Consider the following 26375-nt stretch of genomic DNA (forward strand, 5'->3'; position numbering starts at 1 on the left):
AGGAGGACACAGGCACACAGGGGGAAGACCGCGTGGAGACACGGGGGAAGACGGCCACCTCCCAGCCAAGGAGAGAGGCCTCAGGAGAAACCAGCCTGCTGACACTCTGTTCTCAGACCTCCAGCCTCCGGAACTGGGAGACGATGAATTTGTTCAAGCCGCCCAGTCTGTGGTACTCGTTACGGTGGCCCCGGCACAGTCACACGGGGTAATGAGAAGAAGGCCCACCCTGCGTGGCTGCCAGGGCTGGGGTGGGCATGTGACGGGCTGCCTGCTTCTGTAAATCAGGTTTTACTGGTCTGCCAGTGCCACCCCTTCACCTGTTCTCTGTCTGTGGCTGCTTTCCTGCCGGGACGGCAAAGCTGAGCAGAAGGGAGGACGTAAGGCCTGGGGGAGGGGGGGGGTTGCCAAAAACACTGACACTCTGGCCTTTTACCGAAAAGCTCTACATCCCCCTGGTGTGCAGAGGGTGCTTAGCTCAGACACCTGGCGTGTAAGCACGAACGTGCTGTCACCAAGTGATCTGGGCCTTCTGTGAGACAGGAGTCGGGGGTGGGGGAGAGAGAGTCCCTTTCTGTTTCCCTCTCCTCTCCCCACGGACCCCCCACCCCCCAGGTCCCAGGGAAGGAGGAGCCAGGCCAGTGCAGCTCTAATGTATTAAGGTCAGGACAGCTTGCCCCCATGGACCCCACAAGGAAACCAAAGATCCCCAACTGCAGCTCTCTGCTCTGACAGAGCCACTCAGACGCCCCATACGCAGCATGGCAGGCATGTGCAGCCCCAGACAAGGGAGTCCTCCCCTTGAACTGCTGAGTTCCCTGCACCGGCTCCCATACGTTCCACTTCCTCTAACCTTCCATGCGACCTCCTTCCCCACGGTGGAGCAGCGCCACGTGCCAGGTGTGCCTTCCCACCCACCCAGCAAAGAGTCCCCCTGCAGGGTATGCAGACCCTTCCTCGCTTAAGCAGTGGCATCACCAAGGCTTGATCAAGGATAGACGGACATGTTTCCAAGTGAACCACGCTCCAGGGGGCCCTGGGACCCCTGGAACCTTTTCTGAGCCCAGGGAGAGGGATCTTCACCTGCGCACCCAGCCGGTGCTTATGCCACAGGCAGGGGGCATCCTGAGGTATGGGGACACAGGCCCGAGTTGCCTGGGGAAGGGAGGCTGACCTCAGCATGCACGATCCTTGAGGTCTGGCCACCCAGCCCTCCTTCCCATAGTGACATCCACCATGCTGACCACCCTGCCCTGGCACAGCCTTGCCTTCCTCTGGAAAACCCTCCTCGAGGGCTCACTCCTCCCCTGCAGGCTGCCCCACTGCCCTGTCCACCTCCCCTGGAGCCGATCCGTCCTGGTCCAGCCTCCAACACCCCTGAGGGTCAGCTCCATGTAGGCAGAGCTCAACACACCGCAGTAACCCCACCCCATCCCTGGTGGGGGTTCTCATGAGCACCACCACACAGGCTGTACAGGGTCATCCCGAGGGACGCGAGGCCTTTGGGGGGAACCACTCTGATAGGCTCGGAAGGGATACAGGCACCTAGTTTCCCTCCTTTGCAAGAAAAGGCAACAGATATTCATTGGTGCATTCTTGGGCTGATTTTTTTTCTTTTCCTAAATCAAAACCTAAAATGACAAAGGACCAAATAGCAAAATTCTACTACAAGAAAGAATTGCCAGGGACAGGCTAGAAAGCCCAGGGGCCCGGCACAGCCCTGGTTCCAGCAGCAAGTCCAGGGTGGCTGGCTGCTTGATTTCCTGGACCATTTCTTGTAAAGTCTAGTCACACAGGGCAGATGTCCGAGCAGGGATTAACGGGGTCAACAGGCCCGAGCCAGGTCCCGAGAATGAGCACAACAGTCCAAATGTTCAAATACATCATCACCTGCTTGTGGTGCCTTTTTTTTTTTCCTTTTCTAGTAAGAATTTCCCCGCCCTGGTTTGGAGGATTTTTTGTTTTAAATCGCTTTTCGGGGCTTGGTTAGGAATCTGGGCGGCTAGAATTTCACGCTGAGGTTTCTGACAGAGTTGATTGGGGAGATGAAAAGCGGCTCTCACATCAAGAACGGCCCGGGCCTGGTTTTGCTCTGTTGCCGAAACCGTTGTTATTTAGAAATCATGACTGTGTTAATGTGAAACCAGGGCACATCAACTGCTCTTGTTTTCAGAGGAAAAAAAAACCAAAACGGTTTTTTCTCGGTTATCTGTTTTTGTGCTCGGGCACGGAGGCCGAATTATCGGACCCGACACGTGCCGAGAGCCCTGGCGTCCCTGGTTCGGCCCGACACGATGCTCACGAGCAGAGGTTTTTTGCAAAGACACGCTCGCCCCGACTGCCCTCCGTCCAAACTTCCCCCTCTGCACCCCTCATTTATTTTCAGCAGCTGCAGTTTTCAAACATTCTGGGGCTAGTTCCTGCTTTTATGTAACCACTTCTGCTAACTCCTTAATTGTTTTTTTTCCGATTTTCTGAGGTGTTGTCTTAAACGTGACAAAGTACCTCCATCTGCCTCTGCGCTCCTGAGCACACTCACTGCCTGGTTTCGAGCCTTTCCGTGGCTCCAGGCACTGCACGCGCGAGGGAAGAGCTAGACTGGGGCGTGCTTCACAGAGGGGAGCACAAATTACTAAAAGAAATAAAGGGTGGGGATATAAAGCCAACCAGGATGATATCCGGCCGCCACTTGCTTTGTATTCCTAGACGTCCGCCCTGGGAAGGGAACCTGGGTGGAGGGGAGGCTGTGACTGCCTACAACGGAAAGCAGACCCCCGTGGGGGGCTGGACGCCACTGCTGTGCCCCCGACAGTGACTCCCCAGCACTCTGAGGAGTCTCCGTTGCCGAGGGGAGGAGCCCAAGGGTGAAGACAGGACACAGTAGGGCTTATTTCAAACCGCAGCAGTTTCAGCAGCTACCCCAGCGGTGCACCGAAACCACACACAGGACGGCCCTGAGCAAAAACAATATGAGCCCGATGGTTTACCGCGGTGTGCGCTGTTAAAAAAAACTCGGTGGCCGGCCCCACCCTGGTAGAAATGTCTTTAATTCGCCTACTTCTGAACTTTCCAAGGCCGCGCGTGCCCCCGGCACCCAGGATCTGCGAGGCTGCGCTGGCCTCTCCCTCCTCACTTCCCAGGAAGCCCTCCGCCCGGAGGGTCCCCACGGCCCCGAACGAAATCCACACCCTTCCCAACCTAAAATGTCACACGGAGAGAAGGCAGAGTCTCTTGCTGGAAATATTTTACTTAGGAGGAGAGTAAGAGGTCTAGGGTGATTTGGGGTCTCAATAAAGCTGGATAGTAAAAAATACCAGAAATGCCCATGAGCCTGAGTGGGCGTTTTCATCCCAGCCAGGCACTTGCTGGGTTCTGTTTATAAAAAGTCAGGGCTGTACTTGGAAAACGCAGTTCTGTACATGAGAGATAAATACAAAAACAACAAAACAAAATACGAAAATTAAAAACAAAGGCTTGTGGTCAGGACAGGTGCCCCACCTCAGCTATTACCCTATGCAACACAGGACGTTCCCACAACTGCCATCTGTCCCAACACAGGACGAAACACACAACTGTCACTGGTCCTACACAACACGGGGCACCCACACAACTGTCACTGGTCCTGCATAGCATAGGACTGCCACACAACTGTCACTGGTCCTGCACAGCATAGGACTGCCACACAATTGTCACTCGTCCTGCACAGCACAGAGACTCACAATTGTCACTGGTCCTACACAGCACGGAGACCTACACAATTGTCACTGGTCCTACACGGCTCAGAGACCCACACAGCTATCATTAATCCTACACAGTACAGGACACCCACACAATTGCCAGGCTTCTGAGAGTCGCACCACACGGGAGAGCTGTGGCCGGCGAGGGGACACTCCTTGCCACCTGGCTCCTCCCTGCCCACCCCCAACCCCAGCCAAAAAGCTTAATAAGGAGAGAGAAAGCAAGTTGTCCAGGCACAACCTTTCACATCCACAATCACTTGGGAACTTTTTACTGAGAATGATCACTTTTCACCAACACACATGGGTGTGCGTGTGCCTCTGTTGGGACAGGGCGGGTGGGGGACGAGGAGAGCTACTTCCCACAGCATGACCCCCGGGCTGCCGAGCACGAGCGCCTTGCCAGCAAGGAGCCTGCAGACGCCAGCCCTGCTGGCTCTCGCTGATGCACAAGAGAAGGCAAACCCGGCAGATCAAAGCCATGCCAAGCAGCACAGCCCCAGCAGATAAAATCTGAGGTCCCCACCATCACAGTGTTGAGATTTTCCACTAAAAATATTTACTGAATTTTAAGAAAAATCTGCTTAATGCATTGAAGGGAACAGGATGAGGTTTGGTTCTGAACTGTTGAGAAAAGCTGAACAAATATTTACTATTATCCACCAGGCATCCCCATAACGGATGCATTTCTCATCCTTTGTGAGGTGCCTGGGGTGGCAAAGGTGGTGGGAATGGCAGGTGGGTGGCATTCCTGCTGGATGAGGGGCCATCGCACCGTCAGAAGTAAAGGAGAGAAGGGGGGAGAGATGCCCCACTTTGGGGGTCCTCAAAAGACAAATATCCTGTGGAGTGAGAAGTACAATTTTCAAGAGGTTTCCTCAAAAGGCTCCTAACCCACTCGTAGGAAACCTGACGGGCTACTTGAATTCTGTAGCAAAAACGGGGAGGTGGGGGGACGTGACTTATATGAATTCACAAATCACAAGTCAGTTTCAGAACAAAAATAATACAGACTGACAGGTCTCACAGTTCTGCTTTTTGAAAAATCAGACTTGTTCTTTGATTTGCGCCCTCAACACACTCAGCTGGAGCAGCCCTTGTGCCAATCTGCCCCGACCTGTCCCCTCCGAGGGGCATGGGGTGCCTTGAGGAGGAGCTGTAGGAGAGCTCCTACAGCTGGGTGGGGGAAGCCCTGGGGCCGTGGTGGCCCAGCCTTTGTCCCTCCCTACAGAGGAGAGCCAGCGCTGCCAGACGCCACCCTTGCAGGGGCAGAGGCACTGTGCCCACATCTAACAAAATCCCCAGGGTGCCGTGTGGCGGGTCTGGAAGCCAGTTAGGAGGCAGGTGTGCACTGGAGCGGAGGGAAGCAGAGCCCCTAGGAGCTCCCTCCTGCTGTGGGGGCAGCAGGAAAGGAGTAGAGAGACGGGAACTCCACCAACTCACTCTCTTTACGGCCAGTTTCCAACCCCCACCCAGATACATACACGTGCTATTTTTCCATTGACCATTAATGGTGGAAGGAGAGGGGCTGACTCACTGCTTTAAATGTGAGAAATGGAGAGACTAGGAACCACATTCATCCCATCAGAAAAGCAAGGGCCACACAGAGAAAATCCTTCTGGGCCCTCTCACCTTGCTGCAGGTGGAACTGAGGGGCTGGGGGAGGCCCGGTGGTGGGTACGAGAGACCCTCACAGTGGCCAGGAAGGAGCTAGGGTCAGGGTGGCAGCTCCTGTCCATTCACACCCACGCTCAGATGCAAGACAGGGGAGTCCAGGCTCTCTGGGCCTGCACCCCACCACAAGGCCCTGCTGCCCCTCTGGACCCCCGCTGGCTGAGTCCTGACTCCTCTGCCCCAGGGCCCCAAGCCTGGGCATTTGCACCCCACTGAACAACAGGTGACAACAGCGTCCTTCAACTCACACTCAATCCGCCACGCGATTCTGGGTGCAAGAGGGTGGGCGTGTGCTAAGGTAGGCAAATGCTTCTATTTTCAAACTCAGCCGACTTTGCAGAACAGAAATTTACTCCAAAGAACTATTCATCTCCAGGCATTTTACATGTTAAGAGGCCGAGAGGAAAACAGTATTTCTCTCTCTGCTGGGAGCTGGGTCTCGCAGGCTTTTGAGCAAGTGTTGGCAGGGGTCACGCCCAGCCCTGGCGCAGGGGTCACACCCAGTCCTGGCACAGCTGCTCCGGCTGGCCCTGGGGCAGCACGTGGGAGAGGAGGGCGCCACCAGCCTGGGTGCCCAGGCTTCCTGGCTGGGCGGCAAGTGCCACGATGTTCCAGGCTTCTTGAGCTGGTGGTGAGCTGCTTTTGTCCCATTCTAGAATCTTACATGTACCCACCGAATTATCTCTCTGAAATCATCGTGGGAACGGAATTAAAGTAGTTAAGTTCAAGGCTGAGGTGCTAACCGCACGGCTCAACTGGAGAAGCCATTTTAAGAGTGGATCCTGTTCAATAAACAAGGGGTCAGGACCCACACTGGCTAGGGATGGCCACCCAGCTTTCACACCCTCCTGGCATCTCAGAGCCAAGCGCGCACACGGGCTGGTGCCTGGTGGAACCCGGGGCGTCCTCCGTGAGTCCCAAGCGCGGCTCCCTCGGACAGTCAAGGTGACAGCCAACCGAGCGAGCTAGCCGGAGGGTGGGTGGCAACCAGAAAGTCGCCCATAAGATAGAACCCCAGTCAGCCAAAGTGCGGAGTCCACACACAGGTGTGGGAGGAGACTCGTGTTCTAGGGGAGAAACGATTTTCTTTCTTTCTTTTTTCATTTGAATCAAACAGGATGCTGGTTAAACGAGTTTTGTAGGAAGAATTATGGGAAGGGGAAGAGGGGCAAAAAGGCATTATAAGTGTGCGTGTGGCTTTATCCAAAAGGTGAAAAGGTCATTAGCAGTAATAAAAGGATAATTAAACTGGGGAGAGGTTAAAGGTGACTGGCTGGTTAGCGGTGAAGGCGCGCTAGCTGGTGTCACCCGGGTGCTGCAGGAACCGCAACGCGGGGCTGCATTTGCAGGAAGTGGCAAGGGTGGGGCTCGGGGTGCAGGATTCCGCTATCTGTCGCCGCAGGCGCGAGGCCCAATCACTGACACCCACACAGCCATTTCCTGCACTTAAAAAAAAATCTGTTTCTCCCTTTGCAAATCAACAACTTTTACCTAGAAACTCTTCGGCGGTGAGTTCTGACTGATCTCGATCTCCGGTCCGTTGCAGGGAGCACACCTCTGTTTACCTGGGGGAGGTGTGCCTACGCTAACTCTAACCGACAGGTTTCAGCGGCTGCCCCAGGGGTCTGTTTTGCATCTGCCTGGAAGAAACCAATTCTCTCTACCCCAAACAGACACCTGCTGATTATTTCCTACCTTGCCAGACCTTTCTAGAAAAGACCTCCAGGCACAGAGAAGTCAGGGCCAGCGCCAAAACTCTGTGCACGTGCCCCTCACCCGCAGGGGGCGATTCTTGAAAGAGTTCCCAAGGGTACACTTTGTGGCTGGCGTCAGAGCAGATGGCCAGCCGATGACTGCTCCCGTCATCGGCCGATGACACCAGAACTGTTTCCCCGAGAACCTTGGAGAAGCTCCCAGCTGGCAGGATCCCCATCGTGACTGCACAGACTGACACTTATATATGCGTGTTTATCACATGCTGATTAAACCTTCATCAAGCTTTGAAAAACAAATAAAAAACAAAACAGCTCAGACAGAATGTGAAAACTGCAGCCTCTGGTGCGCAAGAGACATCCCCCCAAAACCAGGAGTAACTCACTTGGTCCCACACGAGTGACGACAGCTGAGCTTTGCCAGAGAGGACCCTGGCGCCCTCTTTGAAGTTCAACTACCCACGCTCTTTTCTCAGCTGTAAAGATTTCTGCTAAACTGCAATCTCATGGGGGAAAAGGATCCCTTGATAACTCACTGTAACAGTGCACGACCACCTCAGGCCCAGCCCGTCTTTCCCTGGGAAAGGAGCCGGGGTGGAGGACCCCATGCCCTGGTCCCCGTCCCCCGGGGCTGGGTGCGGGGTGCACTCGTCATGCAATCACTGTGCAAGGCACTTCACCTGCGGGACCAGCTGGTGGGCCAGAGTCCGTCCCACGTTCAGGCAGGGACACTGAGGCTCAGGGAGGTTAAGACACTTGCCCAGCGCCCCTCAGGGAGATGGTCGTGGGCAGGAACAGGAAACCAGCCTGATCGAGGAGGCTCCTCAGAGTCTAGCAGGACAGGTAGCCCAGAAGCCGGAGGGAAATGGCAGCAGATTCACCTGTCCTGCCTCACATGTTGGAGCCAACTCCAGGCGCAGAGACCCAGCAGGGTCCTAGGAACCTCTGGGTCCCCCGCAGACAAGCCCGGGCTGGGGAGGTGGCACATCAGGGCCACTTCACAGGCAGGGTGGCGAACAATACAGAAGAGCCCATTCCTTCTCTTGTTTCTGGAATGCAGGTCTGACGTTGTATATGCGGCTTATGAAAAAAACCATTCCCACCGGACAAGCAACCTCCACGGGATCATGGCTCAACCGCCAGGGCCCCGGGGCCCTGGAAGCAGGGTACCCACCTCATCTCCTCCCTGCTCAGCCACTGGAACCAATGCTCCCCCACGAGTCAGGACGGCCCTTGGGAGCAACCACATGGCATTCTCAGGTACGGACGGCCACTGCCACATGCTGGGCGCGTGGCATCTCCAAGCCGGAAAAGGCTGGGTCAGCAAGAAGCACAGAAAAGCAAATTGTCTTCCCTCACATTCAAACTGCTGGACCTCATTTTCTTACAGAAATGATAACAAGGACACTTGGATGGCCTCTTGGTTGCTTCCCATCTTCAGCAGCCAAGAATACAAGAGCCATGCCTCAAGCTTTACAAATGTTTGAGCGGGACCTCCTCCAACACTCATCTGCCGACGTGTCTTGCTAACAACCAGATAACCACCGGGCTGCTCCAGTTTAAGCGGCGTGGCTGGGGAGAAAAGGGCAGTGCGCACATCTGGGCCCCAATTCCCTTCATCAGGGAAGCAGCGTGGGGAGGACACCCTCCTTTGCATCCCTCAAAAAGCCAAATGCTTCCCCCTCAAATCCGCCTTGTTAAATGTCAACTGCTGGGTCAGGTGACCTTCGTAGGTGCATCGGCACGGCCAGCAGTTTCCAGGTTGTTAGAGGTTAGTATGAAATTACAGCAGAAACACCACTGGAAGGGCTCCAACGGCAACCGCCACACAGCATGTACCTACCACCCAGCAGCGCGTACAGCGCAGGGTTTTCCTGTTCAGCCATTGCTTCTAGGCAAGAGAATCAGATGAGAGACAGTGAGGCCTCTATGTGGGTACATCCTAGCCGCTCACAGATTAAACACTGCACACCGGTTGACTGTTTTCCAGAGCACCCAAACCCACAGCTTGATTCTCATTACAGCTGTCTACGGGGGTGGGAGGGCTGGGACAGGCGGTGGTCACTGGGTCCAGGGACGGCCCTGCTGCCACCCTGCTGTGTGACCTGGGGCACCCATGTGACCTATCGCACTTCCCTTTCCAATTCCAGTTAAGAGGGCATTGTGGTGCCTATCTTGTCTGGCTTTTGGGTCTTGCCAGAATCTGGCGAGGTGACAGTCATGCACATGCAGATCATGATGTGAAGGGGGTATTCAGGGCACCTGGTGCCTTGCTGGCCATGGCAGAGCAAGGGTGCGGCAGCCCAGAGCCATGCGCAAAGGCAGCCTGAGACCCCCAGGACACAGGCCCAAACATCCTCAAACATAGACAGCTCTCTGAAAAACCGAGCCCTGAAGCCAGCTCCAAGGTCAGCCGAGCCTCCGGCAGACTCCGCTTTCTAAGTCCACAGCATTAGCCCAGGGAAGGTGGGGAGGCTCACAGAGGGAGCTACAGGGGAGGTGACGACCGAGGGTGAGTTCAAAAGCACCCAGCACTGGTTCAGGAAAGGGGAGGAGGCCAAGTGAGTGTTTCCACGAAACCCAGAGAAGGAAGTTCTGACCCGGCCAGTGAGGTGAAAGGCTCCTCCTTGAGGACCAACAGATGCCGCGCTGCTCGGCGTGTGCACGCGTTCACGTGTGTGGCACGCATGCAGGTACTTGCTAGCACCATGTGAGAGCACGTGCATGTGTGTAGCGTGTGACCACAGGGCCCAATGCTGTTCCATCAGGAGACTGCCAAGGGTCTCCAAGGGCCACCACCTCCGTCTACAGTACAAGTGGCCTCTCGCAGACACATGGGAATTCCTTTGTTGTCTCTGCTTTCCTCCCCCGTTTTATGGTAAATCCCTTTGATGTGCGGCTTACAGAAGTGATCTTATGCATCTGTTTCTGCTCACAGTTCACAGAAAATCTGCTATAAATTCGCCCAGGCGATTGGTCATGCTTTCTCCCATGAGTTATCCACAGGGAGGCCAAACTCCACTGCGGGTGGAGTCCCTGTCCACCCGAGAAAGCCCTGGCCAGCCCAGGTGACAGGAGGGGAGAGGCAGCGTTTTTAAATAGCTTCCCCGCTGTCCCTGCTGAAGGCTGGCCAGACTTGAACTGATGACCACTGGTCACTCACCAGGTCGGGGGTCTGCACGGACGACAGGCCGCCCAGCAGAGCCCCTGGGGCAGACTGAGCCAGAGCACCGCCCACCCTCCCTCCCACAGAAAGGGCGGCAAGAGGATGCTGTGGAAGAGAAGGCACAACTGAGGAAGCACGTGTTCTCCCACAGTCTAGGGACAACGCAGGTGACTACCTGGAGACCAGAGCAAACGATGAAGTGGGGTAAATAGTCTGGGGAAGTGCAGTGAATCCCTCTGCCAATAGCTTTCTGCTTGAGTCTGGTAACCTCGCCTGTCAGCCTATCGCCATCACTCCTCTGGGGGATACGCCGGGCTCTCTCCCGAGAGAAACCACCACAGCTGGGAGAGGGAGGGGCTGCAGGAAACCCCTTGTGCAGAGCCACCTGCCTCCTCTCACGTCAAACGTGGCCCAGGAAGACCCCCACCTCCACCCCAAGTCCTTAACCAGCTTGGAGGCGCTGGATAAAGGGGGTGGCCACTGCCACTGCTGTCCCCACCCCTGGGCCCTCCCTGAGTCAATGCCTACACACTGGGCCAGGGGCCATGCTGCAGCTCCCTTGGCTGGGCAGCGAGGAGGGCTGAGCCCCTGGCTTTCCGGGAACCACCCTGGAGCCCCGCGTAGAGTCCAGGGCCAAGGGGCCCCCAGGGTGGGTGAGGATGGGGGTTGGGGGCTCTCCCAGGCACACAGTGCCTGGACCCAGGTGACGGGGCGGAGGGGAGACCCTCCTGCTCCGAGTGCAGACCACGCAGCACCTGCTCTTCTCCCAGCCGGTGCGGGAGGGGCCCTCAGTCCCCCCGCCGGCCTGCGACGGTGGGCGGGCGGCTGTGAGAGAAGAAAGGGTACTGACCGCTGGGCGGTTTGGGCCGCGGAGGAGCAGGTTTCTTCGGCGGCAGAGCGGGAGTATCCTGTTTACTTTTAAAGGGGTCATCTGAGAATCCTGCCCCTCCAAAGGAGGAGGTGAAAGGGCCAGAAGTTGGGGGCTGTAAGAGAGGACACGAAAGAGAGGCAGAAATAATTGTTAACACGGAGGCAGTGGATGTCCACCGAGCCCTCCAGGCTACGCAGCGAGGCCCCTACTTGGACCCAGGGTCTCTCACAAGCCCCCTGCCTTCCTCCACCCTCAACAGCCGGGGCCCTCCGGCCTGTGAGGGGCAGCCGGCAAGCACACAGAGCGGGCGAGAGCAGCCCGGTACCTCTATGGGCTTATGTACAGGACAGGTGTTCCCTGCCACCCACATGGGGACATCGGATCTTTCCGGACCCCAGAGTCCCCTGGGCTTCCTGCTCATGCTTCAGAAGTGCGCCCCACCCTCTCCCTCTTCAGTCAGCTCCAGGCGTGGGGTTGGAACTGCACCAAACCATCTCTGTGCCCCCGGGCTGCCCATTCAGCGACTCAGGTCAGAGCCCACTTCCACCCATGGGCACAGCCACAGCTGCCTCCACTGGGCTCTGTCACCTCTGGCCTGGACCCTCCACCAGCCTCTTCCACCCCTGGTCCCACCCAACCCCACATTTACCATCTCAAACCCAAATTAGACCATATCACATCAGCAACAGACAGATACCTGGATAGGTGGGGGGTGGGCAGGCAGATGGGTGGGGAGAGAGGACAGGTGGACAGGGACTGAGGGAGATGGGTAGGCAGGTAGCCTCTAAGCGCTCTTCTAGGCACACAGGGCCTTCCTCATGGCCCTCTGCTGCCCAATTTTCTGGCCTCATCCCTGCAGTTGCCCCAGTCCCCTCTTGGCAATTCCCTGGTGCCTGGAGCCCCCTGTGCCCCATCCCTAGGCCCCCGTACACACAGAGTCTCTCATGGGGGCTCAACCCATCCCGTCCACCTCGAGCCCCTCCTCTCCCTCAGAGCCTGGCTGGACCCCACTGCCATCCCCAGAGCTCTCCCTGACACCCTTGCTACTAACTGCTTGCTCGGCTGTCCTAGTAGGAACAGACAGGACACGTGTCACCACGCCACAGTAACAGGTACCCAGGCCCTTCCTGCCTAACTGGGTGGCCTGAAGGGCACGTGCTGGTGATGGGGCGCACACCTGCCAGCTGAGCCTGCAGCGGGCAGGGACTTGTCTACACGTGCACCCCACCTGGAGCAGCAGCGCAGCAAACCCCCACTGACCACCAGGTAAGCGCAGATGTACCAGCTGCATCCCAAAGGGAGATCACAGCCTACAGGGGTAGGGGACCACTTCTACGAACACAGAAAATAACCAGGAAAAGCAGAGCAAGGAGATTCACAGCTACCAGACACGCAAGTGGGACAGGTGGACCCGGGGGTGAAAACGCTAACATGTTCCTCCAAAAGCAAGGGAAAGGAAACATGCAGTGGGCAGGGCCAGCTGCGCGCAGCAGGGATGGTGGGGCCACGAGGAGGCGCGCTTGCACTTCTCTCCCCAGTGGGGAGGGCCAAGGGCCAGAAAACAAAGCAGGAATACAACAGCACACTCATGGGACCTTCTTAGGTAATCTGGAGAAGCAGGGAGAAGGGCTGACGCCAGTCACGCTCCTTTCCCTCTAGGATCATGGGCACAGGGATGGGGATGGGGCTGCGGCCACCGCTGCCCCTGGTGCCCAGTAACAGCCACTAGTCTCAGGTGGGAGAGGCGGCCAGCCCATAGGGAGGGGGAGGGGCTGCTGCACAGTCGGCCAAGCCCACTGGGTGCCCGGATTCCTCCCCCAACCCTCTGGGGCCGCCAGGATAGGAGATACTGGCTCTGTGACCTTCTCACCCATATCTTTCCAATGCCTTGGGACAGAGCCCTACTGTCACCACTTCCATTTTATATGCAGGGAAACTGAGGCATGGAGAGGAGGTGCAGCCTGCTAGTTACACAGCACCTCACTGGGGCAGTCAGGGCAAGACCCTGCACCATCTGCCTTCTAGGCCAGAGCTCCTAGGACCTGCCTTCGCCAGCTGTCGGCTCGCCCTCCACCGTAGGTCTGGGGATTGTCCTCATGCCCAGGAGGGAGACATGTGTAGATACAGGCAAGAGTCAGAGCAGGGCAGCAGGCCCAGGGGAAGATGGGGTCCAGTGGGGAAGGTTCATTTCCCTGCCAAGACTGCCTGGGCCTGCCAGGACACTCTGAGCAAAAAGGACTGCTGGGGCTGTGACCAAGCAGGGAGGAACCTCCATGCATGGCTGCTGCTCCCCTTTCCCAGGCTCTGGGACACTTATCCTTTAAGGGACAAACGTCAGGGAGTCTGCAAAACCTGTCACTCAAGTTTCCAGAACGTCTGCTGCAGAGCATGGGGGCCAGGGTGGGATTTGGAGGCCCAACTCCGTGTCTCAGTTTTTTCATCTATGAGATGACAGTAATGACAGGCCCCGGCTCATAGGGCGGTGGCAGGAAGGCAAAAGGTAACGCGTAAATCGCTCCAGCTGGCGCCGAGACAGCATCCGCACAGAGATGGCATGATTATTAGTTTGCCAAGGATGTACTAGAATTCTCCTGGATGCCCGCAAGAATCTGCAAACACCCATCAGCCACCGACGCTTGATTTTTGCTGCCTCCCATCACCCACAGAGCCGTTCCTAGAAGGAGGCAGCACAGGAGAAAAGGTGCAATGTTGACCTCAGCTTAGCTTTAAAATAGGTGAGTTAAGGTCTTGTTTGGGAAAGAAGACCGAGTGGGGGCTTAAAGAGATGGAGAGGGAGGGAACACTGGCGCCACTGCTTCTGCTGTCCGCAGGACACACACTGGGTCTAGGGCTCGCTCCACTCACACCATGACCTGAGACAGGCAGGCAGGAAGCAAACCAAACTTCTCATCAGAGTGGTGATGTGACAGGCCCCCAAGGTCCCTGCAGGGACCCCAGTTCTTGTCTTGGATGCTGGGTGCGCACCAGCTCTGGGGAAGGGGCACAGAGGGATACCCAGAGCCCTCCAGACATGCCATCCCCTCCCATAGAGTTGCGAGGCACATGGGGCCCTCGTCCACCCAGCCCATGCACTGCACCCTGGAGTGTGAGCTGCAGTGATCCTCCTGGCTGGCTGGGGACACCACCAGCCAAGCCCACTCTCCGCCCCCTCTTCTGTCTAAAGCCAGTGCACCCGTGGGCCCGCTCCAAGGTGAAAGGGTTCCAGCCGTAAACGCCTGTTCGCCCACAGCAGGGAATTATATCACTTGTAACACAAAAAGCAGGCATTATTTCCGAATTCTAGTTTTCATGACTTCAAGTTTCCCAAGAAGCCTCCTTTGGGACCTGACTGGTTCCTATTCAGGCTGTGGCTTCAGGGAAAGTTGCTATTTTTAGAAGGGTTTCAGTAAAGCCAGTAGGGGCTCTCTGGCTGGGCTAGAGTGAAGTGTGCTAAAAAAAAAAAAAAAAAAAGCTACTATATGAAAAGCAGCTCTAAGAGGTTCACAGTTTAAAGAATTGGTTTAAAGCAAACAACTCCCAATTTAAAAAATAAACAAATAAAAACAGCCCTAAATAGGAATGCAGGGTTGGAAAACAACTGAAAATGGACTGACAACCAGTCAAGTATTTCATAGGTGCTTTTTTTCAGGATGGGAGGGGTGAAATAATTAAGTTGGAGTCTTGTTTTTGTTCTCAGATGCTTTCTGAAATCTGTTTTGGGGAATGTGTTCTTAAAGCAAGGTAATGTAGGCTTGATCCTGTCTAGAAAAATATCCTCGGGTATGGGGGGACCTCAACGAAGAGTGTAAGTCCAAAGAACCTCCCAAAGGAATCTACTGGAGTCAGCCGGCTGGCTGACACTTTGCTTCAGCACTGCCAAGCAGAGGGAGGTCACTCCAATTTCGGGTGAAGGTAGGAGAGGGCAGGGCGCCAGCATGCATCGCCAGTGTGCGTTGCCTCCTCACCCCACTCAGGTGGAGAAAAGATAGCGGTGTAAAAACACACAACAAAACCAAGAAGTCAAAAAAAAAAACAACCAAAAAAAAAAAAAAAACCAAAACACCTTCTTGCCACTTTACTTTCATTTCCTTCAGCATTTTATTTATACACATGATGTTATTCTTGAAAAACAGAAAGGGAACCAAAAGGGACAAACAGAGACCTGCAAGGTTAGAGCCCTGTATTCAGCTGGGCCAGTGGCATGAGATCAGGAGCTGACGGGATTGTGAAAACAAAACAGTGGGGGACAGGAGACAAACTTTCCACAGCCCCATCCAGCTCCGTCCTGCCAGTGCCGCGAGCAGGAAGGGGCATTGGCTCTGAAGTCACAAGTGCACGTGTATGCAGCCTGATGGGGGACACGAGAAAACAAGGAGATGGAGAGCAGAGTCAGAAAAAGGAAAACGCAACTTTAGAACAGGCAGAAAGAGGGAAGGGCCAGGCTTGGAACTGCCGGCTCTGGGGAGTCTCTGCAGCCACGGGAAACACAGGCACTGCCTGGAGGAGGGAGAGCAGCTGTTCCCTCCACCAGGGGCCCCGCCAGCGGGCCACCCCACTGTCACCCTCTGAGGCCACGCAGCCTCGAGTCAGATGCTTCTTGGAACAGAGAGTCTTGTTCATGCCCTCATCCTTGTCCTGGCTAGGGCCACTGCTAGCTCTCACTCCACTTGTGACAGCTAGAAGAGACCACACAAACCCTTCCCTGGGGATTGCTGCCACCGTGTGGCAGAAGTTTCCTGATTTCAGGAGCTGGTTTCCCGCCACCCAAGCAGGGACAGAAGCTGTGGGCACACAGCTCTACTCAAGGAGTCTGGGTAACAGCCACTAAGTGACAGGCAAACGTGAGGGCAACTCTCAGGCCTTGGTGCCTTCCGGCCGATCCCAGACGATGTCACAGTTTCCCTCCAGGCACTGGAAGGAGAGAGGCAGCAACCCCAGCACCTCTGGGCTCCCTCCAGTGGCAGCCAAGGCAAACAGATGCTCTGCCTCCGGCCAGAAGCCAGATTTGCTTCCTCGACAGTTGATGTTCATGTGCTTCTCTGAAAACCTAAACAGAATCTCCAATGTTTCTTGGAAGCACCACAATCACACTTCACTAACCATAGCGCACAGCACACAGCACTCAACGGCCAGACAGTTGTGCACCCGCCAGGCTGAGTGAATGAGGAGGAAGAGGGCAGGACCCCCCGAGGAGTCAGCACGCGGGGTGGGCGGTGCAGCAGGCATGGGGCTCCCCGCTGCAGGCCCGCTCCCACACACTCCGGGGTTCCCTCCCCAGCCCTCTCACCACCACCTGGCTCGTGAGCCTTCCCCAGCTGGGGCACAAGACTGGGGACAGGAACTATATCTGCACATGGCTGCCCCCCTCCAGTGCCCATGGCACCTGAGCTGGAGCAGGTGGCTGGGAAAGATGGGTGAAATGAACAAAGGACGCAGGGCTTGGTGGCCCCATGGCCACAGGCTGTGCGGCATGTGGCTCTTTACCTGTGAGGGACCCCACCCTCAGCCGCCGAGAAGGAGTGGAGCAAACACAGGGGCTGGGGCCGAGGTCTGAGGCCAAGACGCGCACACCTAACACTGCCTCCCTTAACTCTTGTCAAAGAGACATGTTCACAGTCAAAACCAAGGGAGGCTAAAGGATAGAACCAAGAACAGCAGACCCTCAGCCCTTTTTCTCTCACCAAAACCAACATTTTCAACAGGTTTCAACATGCTTCTTAGCAGTTCCTTCTGGAATTTACCTCGAAGTCATGGGCTTCCACTGTTACTTCTTGACTTGTCCATTTTGGATGTTATCGACCGACTGACTTTTCTAGCCACACCCGCAAGCCCCTCTCAGCAGAGCTCCGACACCATCCGTGGGGCTGGGTCTCTGGTCAGTGCGTATAACTATGGCCCTGCAGGTGCCGTCCGGCCCATCCAAGGGTGACCGCTGTCCTTCCTGAACAGCTCACTTTTCACCTGCATGTTTACTCGCTGAGCGTATCCCTTGCTTTCCATGCCCTTCTCAGGTTCTGTCCATGGGCAGCTCCAGACACCTCCCGCCTTCCGGGCTGTGGCCCTAGGTTCCGGCCTCAGCGGACCCCACACCAGGCCTCGCCCTCTGTGCCCCACGCCTTCTCGAATTTGTTCAGCCACAGAGACCACGTCATCACCTGTGGCCTGGTGGCCCTCACACAGCAGTGGCAGCAGGGGGACCGTACGGTGCTTGTGCCTTGGCGGGGGGCACAGGGCTCTGGCAGATCCATAAGGAGGAAGGGACAGGGGTCCAGTACAGCCACGGGCACTTTCTAGACCCTGTCTGCTGACCCACGACCTCACAGGGGGATGCATTTCAGAGTCTGACAGGTGCCGAGGAAATACATACGTGGCATTAAACACTCACGCCTGGCAGCCCATAACAAGACCACGACAAGAGGCACAAGGACACTGGCAGAGGCATGGGGGCTCTGTGGGGGGCGCTTTACCTTGGACATCTGGCTGAAGTCGGCAAAGCCCTCAGCACTATTGAAGGACCCACTTCCAAAGGGATCTAAGGTTCCAAAGGGACCTGCAAGCAACACCAACAGAGGAGAGTTACAGGGCGTTCGCAGAACACACCGCCTGGGGTCAAGGGAAAGTGTCACCTCTCAGGACATCCATGGAGGTCATGGTTGTTCGCCAAGGTCGGGAATCTGGGTGCAGGCCCTCAACAAAGCCCCCTGCCCCCGCCCACTCTGACTTGCGGTCGGTGCCGCTCAGCCAGACAGTTTGTGGCCACAACAGCTGGCTCAGGGAGAGCCAGAGGGACTCTGTGCTGCAAGCCAGCAATGTTCACAGTCACCAAAGGAGTGACAGGGACCCTGAAGAAGCAGAGCCTACTGTCCACTGGATCAGGAGGGGAGGTTGACAGGGAGGCGACCCGCCACCCACAGGATTTATGCAGGGAGGTCATCTGCAGGGGGAGCTTTCTCCTTTGGTGGGTGGGGCGATCTGCCAGGAGTAACCCACGAGCTCATCTGTGAAATTGAGCTCTGTAACTAAAGCGCAAGATGCTCGGTGAGACGGCAGTACCAAGTGGGGCCCGTTCCCAAAAGCAAGGGGGAGTCCGCAAACACTCCCCTCCCTTAAAGGCTCAAGAGCTCACCTAAGAGCTTTATACTGTGAGCGAAGTTTCCCTCAAACACAGCGGCCACAGCACAGGCCTTAGTAGAACCCTGGATTCTTTCAGGAAGAAAAATCCAAAGGTATAAACTGAAGATTCATTAGGAGGAATGAGCAAACAGTAACTAACACACTGGTGTTTGTACCGACTTAATCCCTACTGCTGCCACGCTTCCTCTCCAGAATGATGCCAGCTTTTGCTTGGGAAGACGAGCAGCCAGTGGGGACTGGCTCTGGCTGCATGGCCTCAGGTGAGATCTGGGTGCCGCTTCCTAATAACATCAACACTGAGAACACACCAGCTTTGGACGTGAGTGGGCCCTCCCCTCCCACTGCCTGAGGGAGAGTGAGAAAGGAAATAAGCCATCAAGCTCACCTGATCCTTTTGAGGAGACACTGGAGGATGAGAAAGGGTCACTGGATTCAAAGGGGTCAAGCTGAGTGAAAGGAGAAAGGAGAGAGTGAAAAGCAGTTTCTTTGTCTACCATCCACTCATTCAACCACAAACTTGACATTTACACACACCGTATGTGCCACCCAGGCATGGTGGGGAGGATGAGACGATTTAAACGAGAGCAAAATCCCAACAGACCAACCCCTTCTGCAGGTAACACCTATCAACATTCTGGATACCCAACTCCAAAAAAGCAACCACCTGAAGACTCAGGAAGTGAACCAAAGTGGGAGGACTTTGGGAGAGAATAGAAAGTTGGCAGAAAAACCGGTACAAGGTTGAGCTTTCCATTTTGACAGCTGTAGTCTGAGAGTATTGGGAGGTTACAACTCCAGTAGAGAACTCACTGTCTTTCTGGACTGAAGCTCAGAGGAGGAAGCCCCAGGACAACCACAGGCATGAGAAAGGGATGTGGGATCTGGAAAGGAGAGGCATGGGAGCCCCAAATTCCACGACACGCTCTGCCCAAGTCTCAGGCCGACCCCTGCACTGTGTGTGGGTGGGCTCCCTCAGAGCAGCCTACAGCTAGGTGACAGAGAGAGGGAGTTCACAGTGCGAGTCTCACTAAGTCGGCTTTCTGCTGAAACAAAACCATCCACACTCTCTGGAGGAATGCAGTAGAACCCAGTCTCCACAACAGAGCACTCACAGCACACAGAATACATTTCTAAGTTATTCAACACACAGTGAACCAGAAAACTGTGCTTCTCAAGGGAAAAGACAACCAATGGAGTCAATCTCAAGATGACCCACACACTGGGAATTCTCAGATGAGGATGACTTTAAAGCAGCAGTAACTGTGCTTAAAGAGATAAAGGCAAACACACTTAAGATGAATGAAAAGACAATGATTATCACTAGAGAAAAAAAGGAAACTTTTATAATAAAAGACACAGTCTGCCCTGACCTGGGTTCATGGACTGCTGGCTGTGACGCCCCGCTTCACGGGATGAGCCTCCCTCCACAGGGACCAGCAAAAACGGTCACCTCGCTCTCCAGTAAAGAGGCTCAGCCTGCAAGCCAGCTCCTGGAGAACTGCCCAGCCTCGCACAGCCCCACTCATCAGGCTTAGCGAGCACAGTCCAAGTGATGGGGGCCCTGGCCCGGTCCACAGAGCTGGGGACAGGAAGGGCTGCCTTCACCCATGCAGGGGGCGCACATGGGTAGCACAGGGAAGACGGCCTTCCTGGGGTCACTCACCTTTGAAGGTAAGGAAGGGTTTTTCGTGAATGGGTCTGAGGTAAATGGGTCATTCTTTGTCTGTTTCTTAAAGAAGTCGTCGGGGGCAGAGCTACGGAATAGGTCGCTTTCTTTGAAAGGATCCCCTCCGAAAGGATCTAGAAGGTGTTTTGGAAAGAGAAGGAAAAAACACCCATGAAGAAACATTATGTTTAGTGAAAGAACCCAAATATAAAAGAACACCCAATTGACTGGTGCCATTTACATAAAATTCTAGAAAAGGTAAAAATAGTGACAGAAAGCAGGCCAGCGGTTGCCAGAGACCTGGGGGTAGGGGGGAGCACCAGGGGACTTTTCGAGATAATGGAAATGTTCTCTCACATATCTGTCAAAACTCATCCAATTATACACTCAAAATTGGTGAGTTCTGTTGTGTATAAATTATACCTTTCAATCACACTGATTTTAAAAATAATATAAACAAACAATGTGGGTAAATCCACAAAGAAAGAAAGCAAAGTGGTAGCTGCCAGGGGCTGGGGAGGGGTAAGGGGGAGACTGCCCATGGAGACGGGTCTCCTTTTGGGGTGAGGAAAACGTTCTGGAGCCGGACAGAGCTGCTGGCTACACAACACTGAATGAGCTAAAGGCCACTGAAATGTGCACTTTAAAATGGTTAACTTGTGTTATGTGAAGTTTGTTAATTGTGTTGTGTGAATTTCACCTCCATAAAAAGAAAAATAGAAGGGGAAAAACAGATAGACAGCATGACCCCAACACCATACCCAGAGGGCGGCCATTCCCCTCGAGTTCTGGGTGTGGGCCTGGGGACGGGATGAGGGGGGAGCCATCACCATCAGGACGGAACAGGTGCTAGGCTTCTGCACAGTGCGATGGCTGTCCCTCCCAGCCTCCTCCACCCTGCCCCTGGTGCGCGTGAGCACAAGTGCCAGTGCCTGCAGGGGGCGCACAGGACCCCTGATGCTGCCACAGGTGACGCGGGTGGGCACAGGTGACTGAGGAGGGCTGGTGGAGGCTCCTTCAGAAACTGATCTGGCAGGGGAGGCTGGAAGGTGTTTTTCCATTTCCCTCAACCTGAACTAGGCATGGAAATATTCTGAGAGCTAGTCCACGAAACTTTTCTTTTAACAAAGGCCTTTTTTCTTTCTTCTTCTTCTTCTTTTTTTTTTTTTTTTTTTTTTTACCTGTTGAAGCTGTCTGTTGTTCAGCAAAGGGATCACTCTGGAACGGGTCACCTGGATTGGAAGAGAGAGGAGCGTTCGGCTCTGTGGTAGAAATGACCCTAGCAGAGCAAAGACGGACAGCAGGGGTGGCCACTGGCCAAGGTGGTTTCTCACAGCAAGGATGGCCGAGGTGGAAGGAAGAGTGCTGCTGGCCGCTCGGCATGGCCGAGGGACAAGTGGGGGCCGTGGGACAAGCCAGCACTCACCCTCTCCCCTCCATGTGTCACGGCCCCAGCCCTCACCCCATCCCGCGACCCTGGGACCACCTCCCTGGGCCACACGGCAGCCCTGGAGCGAGGCTGAGCTCCCATCTAAATCTGCACTCTGGGTGGGAGCTGCTCGGCTGTCTCTCAAATCTAAGGGGCTTCCACTCCACGTCTAACACTGGGAAGTGCTCCCGCTGCCTGTTCCCTTCCTCAGCATTTTTCTCAGAAACTTACAGATAGCCTTCCTGGAAACACTGTTCTGCTCTGCAACAAATGGAGAGACTTAGGAAATCTTGTTTGTAGAATCCTGTTCAGGTACTCTTGGCTTGTGTGTGGCTCTGGGTGAACTCACCACGTAAGACTTCAGATACTTGTGTGGGCATCTGCTGTTTACTGGGTGGTTTCACAATCATTACTACATCTGATTATCTTATCAGTCCTGCGAGGCGGATGGGAACTGGGCACGCAGAGTCTCCAGGCCAACCAAGCAAGCCGCCCTTGAACTTGGGCGACTCTCAGTGAGCTTGGAGCTCTCCCCCAACCCCCAGATCTTTAGTTAACCAGGTGAGGTGAAAATCTCAAGAGGCCCACTACACTCAAAGAATTCTTTCCCTCTCCCACTTCAGAGGGTGGGATCTCCTAACTGTTCTAGTCACCGGGCAATCCTAAAGGGCACAAAACAAACAGGCTTGTGATGAGAAAGTAAGTGGGTGCCAGACGAGATACCTTTGAAGGGATCGGCTCCTTTAAATGGGTCAGATTTGAAGGGGTCTTCTGCCTGGAAAGGATCCGGATGCAATTCCTGGGCGTTGTTGCTAAATAACAAGGCTTTATTTTTGAAAGGATCGTCCTATAATTTTGTGAAGAGACATGACAGGGATTTAATTATTTCATATTTAAAGCAAAGTACAGAATTCTATACCTAATGCATATATTTCCCTTTTAAGTGATGTGACCTAAAAGAGAATGATTGTTTAAAAAAAAATCACTGAAAGATGGACTTCAGTTAATAATAATGTGTCAACACTGGGTTCACTAGTTGTGGCAAATGTACTGCATGAGGTGTTAATAATGGGGAAGCTAGCTGTGGGGCAGATGGGAACTCTCTGTACTATCTTTGCAACTTCTCTGTAAGTCTTCTAAAATGAGAAAGTTTATTTAAAAATCATTGAGTGGGAGCAATCGAGCGTCCACTGCTGGATGAATGAATAAACAAAATGTGGCTTGCACATACAATGGAATACTACTCAGCCTTAAAAAGGAAGGGACTTCTGATACATGTTCTGTGGATAAACGTTGAAGACATTATGCTCAGTGAAAGAAGCCGGTCACAAGAAGACAAATGCTGTGTGATGCTACTTATATGAGGTCCCCAGAGCTATCAAATTCAAAGAGACAGAAAGCAGAACAGTGGCTGCCAGGGGCTGGGGGAGGGCGGATGGGGAACCGATGTTTAACGGGTATGAACAAGTTCTGAGCTTAGCTGCACAACATGAATATACTACTTAACACTACTGAACCGTGTACTCAAAAAAAATGGTTCGGATGATAAACGTTATGTGTATTTTACCACAACTAGAAAAAAATTTTTTTAAACCACTGAGTCAGAAAAAAAAGTCACATGTTGGAAATGTCAGAAAGAAAATGTAACAAGCCACCCAACAACGGTAGCCAGGGGCCGTTCAAAGGTGTGCCTCCTTCAACCACCTTCTCGGAGAGTATGTACCTATGTGGGCATTTTGAAAAATGCTGTTTCCACATCAAGAAACCTGCTGGCTATTTACATCCTGAGAGGAAATGAGTGCTTATGCAGTTAGAACATAACTACTAGAGCATACACAGCACTTTGCATTTTTTTTAAAGTACTTATTTCTAGAAACAAACAAGCATATTTAAATCAAAAGAAAAAAAAACCTTGCTTTTGAAGAGCAAGTTTTTATAGTGGAAAATGATCTGGGGGGAGTGGGGCACACAATATACGCGGGAACAATGCACTTGGGTTAGAAATTCTGAGATATTTTGGTTAATAAGACACACCCTCAGTGAAAACACAGAGGTTTCACTATGATATTAAAAAGCACAACATCCTCACCGAATCTGGCCAATGTGTCAGCATCCATGGAGCTGCGAACTCAGCCACTATTGCAACTGACAAAACCAAATGATTAAAGAGCTGAGGCTTCCGTGAAAGCGTGGATAACGGTCACAGGGCAACGACGTCAAAGGTGCCAAAGGAAGATTCCTAAAGAGGCTCTGACCCCCCTGAGCCAGTTGACTTTGGGAGTAGGACGGGGCTCAGAGGTGCCAGGCTAAGAGGAAGCCATGGGTTTTGGAAGGACGAACCAACACCCCTGCCCTCTGCTGAATCCAGAACGATGTTCCTTACCTGAGAAAGGGCCTCCAGCCACAGGGCTTCCCGGGGTGGGGAAACTGAGCCAGTTCTCAGGCAAGCACCATGTCTGGCAGCAGTGCACAGACTCAGTAAGGATGCTGCGGCGCTAACTAGCATGAGATGCATGCACCAGCCAGCATGCAACCAGGTCTGAGACACAGGTCAGCACCACGGAGAAGTCCTAATCTAAGGGAGCGGTGAGGCCGGCGTGGAGAATAAACCGCTCGCTCTGTACCGCAGGGGAAGGAACCTAACTGCTCCAGAAGAACAGAGAGAGATGATGACCTGGATAGAGGGGTGCGTTAAGAAGGACCACTTGGCCTCAGAATGGAAGCTTCTACTTAGTTTTTAATTGGCACTGATGTACAAATCACTTGGTTTGGTTCTGGTTTTTTAAAATGTTTTCAGTCATCACTTGGAAGACTGACAAATTGAACAGTGGACAATGGCAGAGGAGACTGATTCTGGCGACTCTGGTCGTAAGCCCCTGCACTGAAAAGTCAGGTCTGCAACTGTCTGAGGCAGCAACCAGTCCCTCTCCTTCAAAGGAGAAGCCTAAGAAGACCCCAGCAGGATTCATGTGGTTAGGGTAACCACTGGTGGCTCAGATTCCATTTGACAGATAAAGAGCAGATAACTAGATTTCCCCTGGCACAGAGATGCCATAAACTCCACCATCCACTGACCACCTACCAGGGAGAACAGACGCGCCTGCCACCCTGGGAGATGCAGTGCGGGAGACAAGCCCCAGGGCAGAGGGAGACAGCTCGAACAATGAGCTCGGTGACTAGCCTTAAGTTCTGCATCTTTCAGGAAAGAGACATGGTAACTCTGAAAGGGCATCAAGGTGACATTCTGTGACATTCCTTCCCTTTAGATGGGGGCTGAGCAGTGGTGTGTTGGTAAACCAGCTCTCTGAAAAAAGCAGCCCTGATCGCTAGCTCCTGCCAATCCCCATGCTGTAAATACTCCCATGTGGCTGACGTCAAGTTACCACAGGTTGAACAACAGCTTACAAAGTTCCTATTTAATAATCGGCTCTGGAGAGTCAATAAAACTGGCTCCAGTGTGCCAGGGGATGGATGCGACAGATAACCCCATCTTTCACAAGCTCTCGGCAAGATGGAATCTGGGATGATTTAGGTCCTCGTCTCTATCAGACAGATTGGCTGAGTGCTGACTTCATGGACAAGAGGCCAGTAGTCTCATCAGCAGAGGAGAGACAAGAATTAAATGTGGCTTTAAGAATCCTGCTCTCTTGGACAAAGTACAACCATGTGAGCCTATCACTAAACTTAGTAACCTCAGTAGACCTGCCCAGACTTAGAAAGTTCTAGATGCACGTCTTGGATTGCAGTGTTCTCAGGAAACTAAAGCCCTCACTTTCCTCCCCCTCAAAGAGAACTAAGAGAGGTCCCTCTCCTCGAAGCGGTCTTGAAATGTCCAGGAGTAAACAAAAAGCTCTCTTCAAAGTGTTTATTAAGAAATGGAAACAAACCAAAAAGTGCTTTAAAAATTGTATTTGTACAACGAGATAAATATAGTTTTTCTTTTAGACACTGGTTGCAAGTTTCTGTGTAACAGATCTGACGTCAACATTTCAAGATGAATTGACTATCATGTAAACGTTGCCCTGCTTATAAAAGGAATAAAGATAAAGGTAAAAAATCTGTTGGGGGAGGGAAAAAAAATCCCTGGCCACGTGCAAACTGCCACTACACTGCCAACTTTTTATCCAAGGAAACCATTCTTATCAAAGCTTGCAAAAGGGTTTGTGAGCAAGCTTTTGCACGGACTAAGGTGGAACGGGGCAAGCCGCAAGCCGTGCGAGGGGACGGGTGGCAGGTGGGAAGAGCAAGAGCAGGGCTACGGGGCTGGAACGCACACACCGAGACCGCCAGACGGCCAAGCGGAAGTTCACACGGTTCGGGAAGGATGAATGGACGGTAAAGCTGATGATGGGCCCTGAGCGGACATGGAATTCGCTTGTTTACAACTCCATGGGAAAAGGAACGTGTGAACAGCAGAGGGAGGCAGTGACGGCCAGAGACAGGAGACAGATGAGAACACCAACAGCGTCTTGTAAGCGATCGGGGGAAGGAGGCATAAGCTTCCCCATAAATTCCTGGGACGGAGGACTTGGCTACTGAGAAAAGAAACATGTCAAGAAATGAGCACAAAGAGCTGAGTCTCACATTAAGAGAGACAGAGAGACTGAATTATTACAGGGAGGGGAAGGAATTCACGCAGCAAACAGAGCCAGGGGCAGAGGGAGGGCTCGGAGGAGGAGCCCTGGAAGAGAGCTGGCAGTGCGGGGCGTGCTATGAAAGGCTTTGGGAGCAGAGCAGGACAAGCCCACTGAGACCCAAGTGTCCTGTCGGCTCCCACGATGGCACAGACACGCTCTCGTCAGGCAGGAGAAATTGGAAATGGCACATGCCAGGGCTCAGGGCTGCGACAGCAGACTCCGGCGGGAACAGAGGACAAAGTAACAGCTGCGGGATGTCAGCAGCCTGAGGGCCTGCAGAAACCTAAAAGGCCCACAGCCTCTCGGGCCTCCACCAGGGCCCCCAGGGTCTTGAGGTTTGAAGCAAAAG

At 53.9% G+C, this 26375-nt stretch overlaps 1 protein-coding gene across 7 annotated transcripts in view; it reads right to left on the minus strand.

Annotated features, from left to right (window-relative positions):
* Window positions 1-26375, minus strand: part of EPS15L1 (epidermal growth factor receptor pathway substrate 15 like 1) — an 84050-nt gene that overhangs the window by 10065 nt on the left and 47610 nt on the right. For 2 of the 7 annotated variants that reach the window (XM_031437507.2, XM_064479954.1), the window contains exons 17-23: window positions 22113-22236; window positions 21142-21192; window positions 19958-20094; window positions 18680-18740; window positions 17628-17710; window positions 11140-11272; window positions 8967-9014 (exon numbers count right to left, since the gene is read on the minus strand). In XM_031437507.2, coding sequence (XP_031293367.1) covers window positions 8967-9014; window positions 11140-11272; window positions 17628-17710; window positions 18680-18740; window positions 19958-20094; window positions 21142-21192; window positions 22113-22236 — 637 coding nt within the window. Of the gene's footprint in view, window positions 1-8966; window positions 9015-11139; window positions 11273-15273; window positions 15509-17627; window positions 17711-18679; window positions 18741-19957; window positions 20095-21141; window positions 21193-22112; window positions 22237-26375 lie in introns of those variants that run through there. The other 5 variants (XM_031437509.2, XM_031437512.2, XM_031437511.2 and 2 more) reach the window with 3 other exon arrangements.

Source organism: Camelus dromedarius, chromosome 27 (assembly GCF_036321535.1).
Source record: "Camelus dromedarius isolate mCamDro1 chromosome 27, mCamDro1.pat, whole genome shotgun sequence".
In the NCBI taxonomy this organism is placed as follows: Eukaryota; Metazoa; Chordata; class Mammalia; order Artiodactyla; family Camelidae; genus Camelus; species Camelus dromedarius.